Source organism: Barbus barbus (assembly GCF_936440315.1).
Source record: "Barbus barbus genome assembly, chromosome: 28".
Lineage (NCBI taxonomy): Eukaryota > Metazoa > Chordata > Actinopteri > Cypriniformes > Cyprinidae > Barbus > Barbus barbus.
This window is the reverse complement of record NC_136756.1, coordinates 12,706,974-12,720,650: the sequence shown is the minus strand read 5'-3', so window position 1 is coordinate 12,720,650 and position 13,677 is coordinate 12,706,974. Positions and strand designations below refer to the sequence as shown.

Sequence of the window (13,677 nt, the reverse complement as noted above, 5' to 3'; positions counted from 1 at the left end):
AACTGATTTTCTTGATTATATCTAAAGGGGTCCCCCAGGGTTCCGTTTTGGGACCTATTTTGTTTTCTATTTATATAAATGATTTGGGTAAGGGCATTCAAGCAAAAAAAACACTTATGCTGATGATACTATTATTTATACACTTGCTCCATCTGTAACACAGGCGGTGAAAGAGCTTCAGATTGGAAGCTTCACTGGAAGATGCTCTGGTTAGTTTAAAATTAATTTTAAATGAACAGAAAACAAAGTTTATTGTTTTTTCAAAAGCTCAGGCACAAGTACTTGATAATCTTAGCATTTCTACATCTGATGGTAAAATTATTGAAAGAGTACCTTCTTACAAGTACTTGGGTATTTGGATTGATGATAAGATTTTATTCAATGTACACATTGCTAATCTCATCAGGAAGCTCAAACTGAAGCTTGGCTTTTATTTTAGAAATAAATCTAATTTTACTTTAAATGCCAAAAAGAAACTTGTAGAAGCTACTTTCCTAACTGTGCTTGATTATGGTGATGTATTATGCATGCATGCGCCCTCTTCTATCTTAACAAGCCTTGATTGGTTCGGTATACCATGCTTCACTACGTTTTATTACAAATGCAATATCCCATACTCATCATTGCATTCTATATGAGATGGTGGGTTGGACATCATTAGCTATACGCAGGTGAATTTAAAGGCATCATAAAGAGAGTGGTATTGGAAGCTTGTGATTGTTGTTGTTGAGAGGATATGTTTAAATATTGTTGTAATGTGTACTTGTATTTTATAATTGTCTTACTGTATGGCTGCTACCTTGGCCAGGTCTCTCTTGTAAAAGAGATTTTAAATCTCAATGAGACTTCCTGGTTAAATAAAGGTAAACAAAAACCCTGCTATCCAATTTGTACAGGACCAGTTCCTTTAGAATGACTCAGTCAAGACGATTTGCCAAATGTTTGTAAATCATTAGACTGGAGAACTTTGTTTTGAAAGTAAAACTGTCAGGCGTTGGGAAAGAGTAGGCAATCTAATCTGTTAAAGCAGGAGAAAAAAAATACATGAGAGGCAGGAGCAGAAACTGATTTTTGAATATGCAAAATAAACGTTGCACTTACTGTATTAAACTTGTTCAGTGAAATATGTAACGTACACTTACCTTATGATAATGTACTTAATGACTTATTTCATGTAATCCTTTTCTCCTGTAAATGAGATCCAGCCTAAAGCAAGCTTGAATGCATGGATTAAAATGATATATGCTCCAAAAAGACTCAATGCCTCTCTCACGGCTGGCAGTTTTATAGGAGAATGGTGGAAGGGTTTTTCATCTTAAGCTGGAAAGTGCGGTGTAAGTGATAATGTACATGGAAAACAGAGACTCATTCTTACCTCACAGATCATTAAACAGCCAGAGTTTATCAAAAGAAGGCAAACATACAGCCGTTGTAGGGTTTGGGGCTTTTATTTAATCAGTTTGGATATACATTAAATTATTTTCTCATCTGTTGTCCAAAAGAAGACCATTAAGTTGGGAATTATACAAAAATATAAACAGAATTATGAGTGCCGTATGCCACATATACAACAGGAAAGTATTTTACAGAAATCACCGTGTTAGGAACCCAAACAAAATTCATCTGTTAGTGGAAAGCATTTGTTCACCAAACAAATGTAATCATAAAATTTCATACATGAGGAAAAAAATAAAACATCTCCCCTCAGATCTGCTTTCAACTCATTGCTAAAATTCCTCTATCAACTTATCAAATGTCCATCTTGAGTGAACAGGAAGTTATTTATCGGTCATGCCTTCCTGTAAATTCATCTCTTATTAACCCCTGATGATTTTTTCATCATGTCATGGAATATACATGCACTAGTTTCCTGTATTACACTAGTTAAACTCTTTTGATTTGTACTGCTAGGCTTTTCCTCTCAAAATTTAAACACCCACATACCAGACGGAAACATACATTGTTTTTCTATTTTCAGTCACCAGAAGATCTCTATTATATAAAATCAGAAATTAAAAAAAGAAAATGAATTAGGTAAGAGATCTAAATTTACAAAACCCACTTCAGCTTTACAGAATCGAAAGCGTATAGACTCCAGACATAAGACAGACATGACGTACTTACACCTCCATAATGCTTTACTGCTCAGTCAAAATCTCTCTCTCTCAGCGCACTGCTCCGTTACATCTCATCGCCTCCCTAAACAACAACAGCTCTGCTCCACAAAAGAGTTTGTTATACATGAAAGAGGAAATGCACTGGCTGGAGGAGACAGGAGCTCTAGATTTTGGCTGAGACAAGCTGGCTCCAACAAAGTCAGAAATGACTCATTACCGTTGACATTATCTAACCGTGCAATCGTAAGTATAACCGTACAGTCTTCAGGAGGTCAAAGAACCTCGTCTCTGTTCAAATCCAGCATTTGAGATCAGAATATGCCGAATTCTCTTATCTAACACATGCTCAGTCCAGTCATTTCAAATGCAACCTTCTGTTTCCTGTCATTCTGTGAGTGCAGCTCTTATTTCTTATCACTGAATTATTAGCACGTCGGGCGGCTTCTGAAACTCTTGTGCAAGAAATTATTCCACGTTCCTTTCTCTGAGGTATAAACAGAAAGGGAGGAAATATTTAAGGTTGTATTTCCCTTTCTCTGAATTTTACAGAATCTTTGGTCCAACCTTTCAAGTGCTCCTACCCGTTGATTTTCCCTTAGTCATACCAACACATTTACAGCCAAAAAGAAAAAAAAAAAACAATTTTCCATAAGTGCAACTTAAATACAGTTTATATTTCCTCAGCCAGTTCTGATTAGTCTACAGATTAATGCCAGTAGACTTTAATCATGGTTAGCACGTGTTTAATCTTTGACATCCGTGTTAAATTCAATACGGCATCTAACCTGACTAAGGTCTAATGACTTTGTGCTCTCGTCCACATATAATGTGCTTATGCATTTTGTTTTAATTACGAACTCTTTCCTGTTTGAGCATTTGTTGTAAGAATCAGCAATACTAAGACGATGAAGTAGGCCCACATGGACACGGCATGTTTTTACATTTTTGGGGGGAATATTGGCAGAATTTTATAGTATAATTAAAATGGAAAATTGCATAAAAGTCCTACGGTTTTATTTTTGGATTACAATCTTATCAAAGCCAAAGTATTCAAATAAAAAATTAAACCAAGCTAAATTTTAGTACCAGACACATAATGACTAATAAAAAGATTGTGATTTAATTTCTGGAATTTTTAAACTGACATTCTTTTGAGTTCTGTGTAAATCTGCAGGCCTCTGAATCCGCAAACAGCAGAAACTGTTTTGCCCCAAATGCTTTTCCCGCCACCTCACTGGTACGACTGGATATTACAATTAAAAGAAAAAAATCTCCAGATGTACATAAATACATCACTGACACGTAAAACACATGTAAAGACCGCAAACACGCACTGAGCTCCAGCTCATCTCCACCATCAAGTACCAACGTCACTGGAAGCAAAAGAACAAAATGACCCTCACTGAGCATCCGTCGTTGAATCAGGGTTTTAGCCCATGTACTCACTGTAGCTCTCTAACCAAAGGGAGTTTTTGAATTTTGGGAAGGATAACACGTCTCTCATGTGTCTCTCAGAGGTCTTCTGTGTAAATGATGCATGGACTGGCATCTTCGGTGGACTCCAGCCTGACTGTGGACACGAACCGCCGGCGCCCGGCTGCGCTTCTGTTGCCGTTGTAGTTCAGCGTGGTGCGGTATGTATTCCGGGTGTGCTTGGGGTACACGATGGTCGAGCTTTGGAAATGTAGCGGCCTGTGCCGTGGCTCGAAGTGAACTTCTGACTTGTAGCTGCGCCACGTGCAGTTCTGAACGGCCACCACCGTCTCGCTGAAGGATGTGGCGGTCGGGACCTGGGCGCAGAACACCTGGTCACGGAAGTGTCTGTCTGAAGCGTATTTCACCGCAGAGTTGAACCTGACGGCGGTCAAAACAAGCATTCATCAACTAACATTATTCATCTAAGATTCAGGAAAATATGGGAATGTTTGCTCAATGTCTGAGACCAACTTGGAAATCAGGTTTTGTAAAAGTTTAAAGAAATCTTATGATACAAAATAATGAAATGTTTCTGATTCTGCACTATTTCTAGGTCACAAGTCAAATAAGTAAATTTGTGACACTGAACATATACAATCTAAGTGAAGAATACAATCTAAAGACAAGTCTTTGTGCCATTGCAATGTTTTTCATTTTTAACTTTTCAGTCAAAATGCTTAAGTAATAGTATAAATTGTAATGAAAAAGTGCAAAACAAACTGGTTTGGTCTCAGACTTTTGTATCCAGCTTTAGTTTGGATGGCCCTGCAACCACAAAAATATTTAACACTCACTTGATCTCTTTTTCTGGTTTGGGGTTAACCTCGATGCTCTCTCCATAGACCACAGGGTACATGCGTGACTTCGCATCTGGACCTTGAGAGTTCAGGAGCAAGTATGGCAGCTACACAGGAAGACATTAAGAAACAGGAATTAGCCATTACAACCCATAATAACTGATGTTCAGCCTTGGCAAAATATTCATACATTTTACATTGAAGTACTTCTCAATTCATGCATGCATGATGATAATTGACCACCGGCCATAGCAACTGATTACTTGAATATAAGAGCTAGTTTTACGTGCCTCTTTTCATTTTATGGTCTTTTCCTCTCACATAATTTAATCTCCAATTTTCATTTGGTAGCTTTCATTATCATAAAATAAACCCCTGATATATAGAAGACCGCTTTGTCCTCTTAATCAGAGCACTGTTTAGCATTTAGCAAAGCAAAGTTTTAGCAATATCTAACGTGCAACAATCCCAGAATACTTGTTCTATAAATGCCTAGTTTTGGTGTCTGTTTGAATATGAACTGTTTGAACAGTCAACACTAATGTACCTTATAGTTTAGGTCTTTTCAGACAGTTTTTGTAATCAACCATTTAAATTTTAGATGGAACATTTTATTATTTTATAAGCAGGCTTTTATGGGGTCTGAAAAACTTTCAAGTAGTGTTATTTTAGTATTATTAATTCATTTCTTTTGCTATTTTCAGTTTACTTTTAGTCATTTTGTTGTGTGGTTTTGTCATTTTAGTTTTGTAGATTTTTTTTATTTCAGTTTTAGTAACTAGTACTTATTTCATTAAGTTTTCAAGGCAACATATCTATTTCTTTTGTTTGTTTTTTTACATTGGATTTTATTTCAGTTTTATTTTTAATTAGTGAAAATGTTTTTAATACTTGTAGTTTTTGTTGTTTTGGAGTAGTGCAGTCTGTGTGCATGTGTTTGTCTGTGTGCTGATATATATTTGGTGCTCAGACAAACGGCAACAATGCAGCAGTGTGTGTGGAGCTGGAATGTCCTGTGCCTCCACCTGCTCCAGTCATCAAACACACACACCACGTGAGCGCTCAGCACCTTCCTCAGCGTCCGGCACGTACATGCTCTGCTTCTCACTCTCTGTCTCTGACACCTCATAAAACCCAATTCCCCCGCAGCATATCATCAGCCCAAATGTCATCTGACCTGACACGGGAAACGTGGGCTCTTCCTCAGCTCGAGCGGAACATTTTTAACTGGCACATCCAGTAAATCAAGAAAACGTTAACTTTTATAGTCTCACATTCTAATCTGCATTTTTTGCTTCAGTTCATTTAAGAAATTTAGTTCTGAATGAACCATTTTTGAGGAATCAGAAGAATTGTGATGGTCCACATGAGAAGGTCAGAGTCTATGATTGCAAATACAATCATAGCCTATTTCATTATATTCTTATTCTCATAATAGTGCATCAGTCAGTTTTTAAAGTGGACATTTATAGTTCAGAAAATTAATTTCTCAATGTTGGATAAAAGTCTCATTCAGTCACAATCTATTCATGATATTGTGATGCACTGCATTTTAAAATCTGTTTTTCAAGTTGACAGAGGTTGGTCTGGCTCTGTTTAAGCCAAGAAAGTGAGTCCATAATTAGGAAAATTAAAACTCTCCCGTTACTAACATATATGCTGTTTATGAGAGGTTTCTGGCATCATGCTGTTGTCTCATGGATGCGGGCCAGTGAGAAAGGGATGTGCAAGTGCATCTGTGTCCATATGAGTACAAGAGAGATCCAGGACGGATACTGTGTTCACTGTGCCGCCACTCCACACACAAGCCCCGTAGACTCCCAGTCACATTAGAGACAGATCTCAGTAGGAACAGAGCACTTCAACAGGCTCAGCCTAACAGTATCTTAATCAAAGGCTGAAGGTTGGAGAGAGTTTGACATTACAGTGGCATCACTATATCGACTGACTAGGTCAGGTATTATACTTAATACATTATATTAGATATCACTGCAATGTTAAATGTAAAAACCATGTCAGTTTGATAGGCAAAATATCTTAGGTTTTGGTACCTATCCTTATGCAGTTTGAGGGGTTCAGGCTGGACACAGACACAGGGTGGTTGTTTATTGGTTGTTTGGGGCTCTGTACTGCCATCTAGTGCCCTGAACTTCATGAGTGAATGTTTTTATTCACTGCTGCCTCTTCACACTGGAGGTGTCTGATTGATCTTTGCCTTGTTTGGTTTCATATATTTTTAGTCTGTAGTTAGTTTTGTCTAAAGCACTAAAAACTAAAATAAGTTTTTAAAAGCAAAGGCATCACAGCATTGTAATATACAATCTGAAAGCGATATATAGACCGTGTTATCAAATTATTAGCGTTTTTAAAGAATAATTTTCAAGTGAGCTGTAGATAGACAACAAAGGTAATCTAAACGTGTAAATACAAGTTGCTGAAAAGTTTCTTATTATCATGCATCCCTAATGCATTCTCATAAAGCATTTCTCGTTCTCATTTGTTTCAGAGGTGCCACTGCAACCTTCATTTTAATTTCAGCAAACAGAGGTCATCAGTTTCTTATGCAACTGACTGCAACAGCTCTGCTGTTAGGCGTGCCACACTAAAATAGATTGGAGATTTTTTTTTTAACGTTCTACAAACAACTCTCGAAATAGACCTGCAGCCACAAAATGAGAGGAAAAAGGCAGACATATCCTCTGCAAACATGCATACTGCATATAGTATACTGTACATGCCGGGATAGACAAACCTTTGCAAAGCAAGGTTGCCGTGAATGGAAAATACAAAGTGCAGCAAACAATGATGGCTTTGTGTGGCTACATTTTCTTTTCTACTCTGAGAGAGCATTTGGTCCTCATATACTGCATGTTGCCTGCAGGCTCCACCACATTTGTATACATTTAAGTAATAGAATTTTGGAAACAGCATATTCTGAAGAACTGCGACAGAGGGATGTTTTGTTGACGTTGGCACGAGAGCTTTCCAAAGTGTTAAAGACATACTGCTTAAAACCATAAAAAATTCATATTGCACAAATAGTCATTCTGCTCTTTTCTATTTTATCGAGTGAGACGCTTTATTGCAGCAGTGTCCTGACAAGTGCATGCATGTTTCTTGAAGAGGAGTGTCTGAGTGATCATTTAAAATGCCTTTACATACTTGCTCTTAGCGGCGTGCTTGGGCAAAACATTTATCCTGCACGACAGAGACAAATGCAGCTCAATCACGTTAAGAGTCGAGCAGAGGAAACCGGAATCTCTTTAATAAAAGAAGCTGTTGTTTTGTTAGAGCTGAGCTGTGATTTCTCAAGGAAAACTTTATTTTTTTCTCTAGAAGATCCATAGAAGTGTTGGAAAAGGTTTCTTTCTATGCTAATCTGAATCTTCTAGCATTGTGGTTACTCTGAAGTATTGAGACACTGACAGGATTTCAATACAGATTTGAATGGATGGTCATGTCAGATGTGGACACTGTTAGTTTAGCGTGCTATGCAACCTTACAGAGGCAGAAATAAGAATCTGGGTTATGCTGAGGCAATTGTGCGGTGCTATACTGTAACAAGAACACACGCCTTCTAGTAATACTGTACCAGTATGATATATATGTGTGTGTTTGTGTGTCTCAGCACTGCCTGTTTGTTTGCACGTGTGTATGTGCTGTAAAAGGGTTGCTATGAGGAAGCTATGAGGGATAGAGAGAGATCGGTTACAGTTACCACATTCACCAAACACAAGGTCAACTTGTTTACAGAAACTCTGTCTCTCTGGTCGCTCCTTGTCATCCCTGCTTCATTAGAGTGAGTCTCCAGAGGCACGAGCACCTGAACCCCTTTCTATTTCAGGATTCTGTCCTATTACTTCTCATTATTTGTCCCTGGCCTCCACACTGTCAACAGTGTCTGTTTGTGTTTATGACGATATGTACTTCTATACTAGCATGTTGTTTTGAAATGAACTACTTCATTTAAGCACTGGTTGCTCACATGTGACTTTCGAATGGTCCCGTTTATACAGAACCAGTTTGAATGCTGCCAGTATGAATGGGTAACTGAAGTCAATCTGTATCCATAGTGAATATGACTGAAGCCAATTTGAAAAATCCCAGCTTCCATAACAACAGAGTCGTATTGCAACTGATATGACATTATTTAAAATCAGTATGAAATGGCTAACGCACAATATTGATCTTCTAATTGTATTGTAGTCCACTTAAACCCATTGCTTTTTTGCGATCAACCTCAAACTCACATTTCAGATTTGCCTCCATCTAATCAACAACCAAACAAGTTAATATCAAAAAATATCTGCCACTACTTCTGTTACATAGTGACTTAAATGAGTGCATTTAAGGTGCAAGTTCGTCTGTCAAAGGACAAAACTGATTGAAGACAACAACTGGATCTAAAACCTTTGGATGACACAGCTCATATCTCCAAAGCCACACATGAACACAATTCAAATGTCACAAGTGTGTGCAAAATATCCTTACTCAAAAATGCAAACGTAATACATATTGCATAATGCAAACATAATGTGTTTATCGATTTCATTGTTTTATCCCCTTTTAAAATGGATTGCTTTCATTCATAGTCCTCATGCATGGGTCTAAATACTGCGCATGATTTACCCAAGTAGAGCATGTTCCTGCATCAACATCCTTTTCCTGGACAACAAGCAGTACCCTAACCCTACCCCTAAAATCAGTTCACTGATTAGTTGATATGAAGACTGTTTCACTGCCAGCACAGGATGTTGATCGAGGAACATGGCCTTCTTGGGTCTCATTTAAGCTCTAAGGCTTCATTAGATTAATGCATACCAGTTTGCCTTCCCGGCTCTCCTTTCTGCAGTATCCTTGCAGCTCATTTGGGGTTGAGCAGCTGCCAGAGCGCGACTCGAGGATCCCCGGTGACAGAGAGTAGAAGGGCGGACTGGGGCTTGGAGGGAGTCCTGAATCTGGACTATCAAGCAGTCCCTCCCGGTTCTTTCCTTTTAAACTCTCATCCATAGCTTGCAAATGTAAATGCCCCACCATTTCTGGAAGAGCGTAAATGTTTTAAACCAGCCGAATTCACTCCAGGAAAGATGATATGAGAGATATAAACCTAAAGTCCCATATCGGAGACGCAGCTGGAGTCCTGGTGGCCCAATAGATGCCTAAAACAAAAGTATTAAAATGCATTTATATGGGCGAATCGGGCTAGTTGTCAATTTTGACAACTCAAGTTCACTATGAATTCACTATCAGTTCTGATTCCACTTAGATTTCTTAGGGTAGGTTTCTTTTTCAGAGTCAGTTGCTATATAGACATGAAAAAATAAATACATAAAACAGCAAAAATGTAAATGCTAACTGTCTTTCAAACTATTGTTGTTGCCGCCACAAATACTATTATATAAATTATATTTGTATATGCCAATATACTACGTGACAACTTGCCCCGAGCTTACATTTATATGAGAAACACACACAAAACCATACGTTTACTGAGATACAGCCCCCTGACAACTAGCCCCGGTCTACCTATAACTTAAAACTTTAACTTTAAAACTTAGTGTACTGCCTATCTAGGCAAAACAAGTTTAGGCAACAGTAATCTCAACTAGAACGTTCAAACGCACATGATGCCCAAAATACCGCCTAGGTAGGCAGCTCATTAGGTTTCGAAACACCGCCGAATATGTTCCCAAATAATACAATACAATAAGAACAATACATACTTAGTTGTACTTATTTGCTTAAAAGACAAACAAAAATCACACTTAATGCACTCTATTATACATTTAGACTATATGGAGGAAGAAAATATGCCTTAAAGAGATTGATACCTTTAAATTTAGAAATCCCGCCGGAGTTCAACGCATAACACTTTAGTTCATGATCTCAGAAAAAAGTAAAATCCACAACAGACGCGATGACTTCCTCGCAAACGGTTTAAAAATTGCGAGAAGGATAGCAAAAACCTGTAAAGTCTCACAATAGTCCCCAGCTTATTGGTGCCGGTGTCTTCTGTGCGTCTCTTGTCCTTCTGGAAGCGCAGAAGTGTCTCTGGCTGCAGCGGTGCGCGCACTGACCGCCAGCCTTTATGAGCCTGGAGCCAACCCAGAGCCGCCGAGGAGATGCTGTGTTACCAGCGCCGGCCAGCAGGAGGAGAACTGCATTTGACAGTTCTGACCTACATTTCAGCAAAAAGTTTAGTTTAGCGAAAAAAATTGTAGAGAAAAAAAATAAATTGTAGAGCAAACCGCGAGCATTTGTGTAAATCAATTTACACATTTCAAAATTATTTAGTATCGATTTCTGTTGCTGAAATAAAGAGTGGAATGAACCTCAGTGATTTCTGAAGAACATTTGTGGGCTTAATTGGCCTCAGCTCTTGAGAAAGTGTATTGGGTTACTGTGGGATTAGTGTCACACTTTTGAAAATTACGGTGACCAGGTTTTTGGCAGAGATACAGCTTTCATTCTCTGTAATGTAATGCAATTCTGTTGAGAACCATGAGCTGCTAAGAAAGACATTGAGGACACTTCATTTTCAGTCAGCCTAACAGCTGAAACAGGGACACACCTCATGAAACAGGGAGTGTCCCGAATAAACTGCCACTTCAGCAGAGGACACTTGCCATATGCCATTTGATAATTGATTATTAGTGATAATTGACCATAACGTAAATTAAAATATGAAATGCTCCGTAGACTACTGTTTGTGTATAAAAACAGTCAATACTAAACAGAATTAATGGCTAAAATGCTTTTGAGAGGCACTTTGATTGTTCATATGATTGTTCATTTGCATATTTGGCATGGACAGGCAGAATATAACACTTGAAATGTGTTCATAAACATTTTAAAATTAACATTCCATTAAACTTTTAAATGCTTTGGATTTAAGGTATTTTACTGGGTTAGTGCTTTGTATTTTTACAAACAGCAGTAAATCCTGTGAAAAATGTGCAACATTGAAATGCATGTGACTGAATATGCACGGATTGTATTTGTCTTGCTCCATTTTGCTAATCAAAAACAGTTCAACCAAACGTCACAGATTAATGTTAGCTGCTTTCCCTTGGTCTTCCTTGATCCATGTGTATAGCATCAAATGTAACATAGCAACAGTAAATGGGGCTGTCACACAAATAATGTAGGCTAAAAGATATCTGTGTTTCTGATTCTGTATTTTGTGAGACAGTGGGCAACTCTAATGTCTCAGCATCCTAATGAAAATATTCACTTGGTCAGAAAGTTTGCAGAAGCCTAGTCTGAGCCATCTTGCGTGTGAGATGTGTGAGTGTGAAGGAGCATGTCTCAAAGCTCTGGCTGGTGTGTAGTTGTATTTCAGGCCTGGGTGGAGTAAGGGTGGGCACTTCCACTCTTCAAGGCATCACTCCCAAACTTCCAAAAACACTTACACACACATATATGTCTGACAGAAAAACAAAGAAAGACGATAACAGTGTTGGCAGTAAAACCAGATAAAAGCAAGGGGAGAATTTGGCAGTCGTTTACAGACGTGCTGTTTGTTTGAACCTGAAGAAAAGTTATTCAGTGAAAGATACATGACTGGTTCAAACACAGAAACACGTGCATACATGCACACAATCAAGAAACACGTCCAGAAACTGATTGAGGCTTTGATGGTTCAGCAGTTTTCTGACTTTACCTCGGCAAATTGCCAGGAATCGCAGCAAAGCATTTATTGTTTGAATGGGATTTTGCCAAATAAAGGTGCCTTAATGGCACATAAGTGTTGAGTGTTGGAATACACTCGCCAGAAACCCAGAACTCTTTCTGTCATTCACACACATACCTACATATAGAAATGTAGCCAGAAATGGCAATTTTCAGGGAAAGAGCACATTGGAAAGAGGCAGAAATTAACCTCAATTTCCAAATATGGCACAACAGTACATAAATGCTGGTGAATTTCAACATTCTTAAGTAAACTTAAAGTTTTATGTGTGTCTTCAAAATGTCAAAAACATTCACGAAGACTTTCATGATGAACAGTTTTATGAATCAAACTTCTTTGAAAAAGTTTTTCCTCAGAAGGGAGTCTAGATTATACAAACAAAATTGTTTAGGACAGCTGAAAAGGATGTTTTTCCGACTAATCAAAATGGTGGAAAATTTTAAAAAATCATGACCAGTAAAACTTGAACAGAAAATTAATTCTCTGTCGCTAATGCAGTTCTGAAGTTATTAGCGAAAATTTAAATTTGCTTATTATAGTGTCTTGAGATCATTATAACAAATCTGATATCTAGGCACTTTTCTGTTTATGATGTCAAGACAAATTTAAGGATGAAAAATCACCATCATAAATATGAATAAACTTGGATGCTTTGATGCATAAATATGTTTTTCCTTATATAATTTGATCAAAAAAAGGGATATTATAATAAGATATATAACTATTTAACTGTGAATTATGAAAGATACAGATGGTGTGGACTGTTTTATGCACTATATATTGTGTGTTTGCACAGATGATCTTCTCTCACTTTGTTTTCGTCCAGTATACAAAGAGTCCACTGTATGAGAAGGACCTCTCACTCTCTCTCCCACTTCCTTCACACACGCAAACTCATGCATTTGTCGTACGTTGTACTGACTCACTGTAGTGAGTCATATTCCCTGTCTGAAATGATGTGTTTGTAAATAGTTTTAGGTGACGACCCTTTCAGACATTGTGTGGGTTTACTCCCTCCCTCCCTCTCAAAACCAGACAGACACTCAAAGTGTAGTGTGCGCAGAAAAAAAAAAAAAAACAGTGTTTACTGTATTAGACATGAGTTTGTTGGGAAGAGGACCGGGACTTTGAGCATACACACACACACACACACACGTGTCGTTGTAGAAAGCAATAACTTCTCCAGTCTTCACACCTGTTGGCACTGATAATACTGCAGTGAAACCTGGCAACCTCATTCGTTCACACACATGCACAATGCCAAACCAGCTGTGAAGAGGACGATCCACATCCAGGTGTGTGTGTGGGTTTCAATGGTTTTTGAGTGAGAGAGTTTGTGCATGTATAATGCATCTTTCTAAACTTCATGTTTGGTTTATATTTTCAGAGGAAAAAACGCTCACCTGAGCTTTACCTTCAGTCAATCATATACACACAAATAAACCTCAGTTTTCTGGAATAGTTCCCTACATAAACAAGTCTTAATGAGGCCAGGGTTGCTCACTCAAAGAAAAAGACTATTTCTAACACACACACACACACACACACACACACACACACACACACACACACACACACACACACACACACACAC

The 13,677-nt window shown here is 38.0% G+C and overlaps 1 protein-coding gene across 2 annotated transcripts; it reads right to left on the bottom strand.

Annotated features, from left to right (window-relative positions):
• Positions 1-1,438: 1,438 nt before the first annotated feature.
• Positions 1,439-10,464, bottom strand: rflna (refilin A). 2 transcript variants are annotated; one of them, XM_079382186.1, is made up of 4 exons: positions 10,222-10,464; positions 9,212-9,549; positions 4,388-4,497; positions 1,439-3,971 (listed from the first exon to the last, which is right to left on the bottom strand). In XM_079382186.1, exons 2-4 carry the CDS (start codon positions 9,425-9,427, stop codon positions 3,629-3,631), a joined length of 669 nt encoding a protein of 222 aa, XP_079238312.1. In that variant the 5' UTR covers positions 9,428-9,549; positions 10,222-10,464; the 3' UTR covers positions 1,439-3,628. The 2 variants fall into 2 exon arrangements, with proteins under 2 accessions (XP_079238312.1, XP_079238313.1); XM_079382187.1 differs by having other exon boundaries at positions 10,371-10,452.
• Between the last annotated feature and the right edge of the window lie 3,213 nt (positions 10,465-13,677).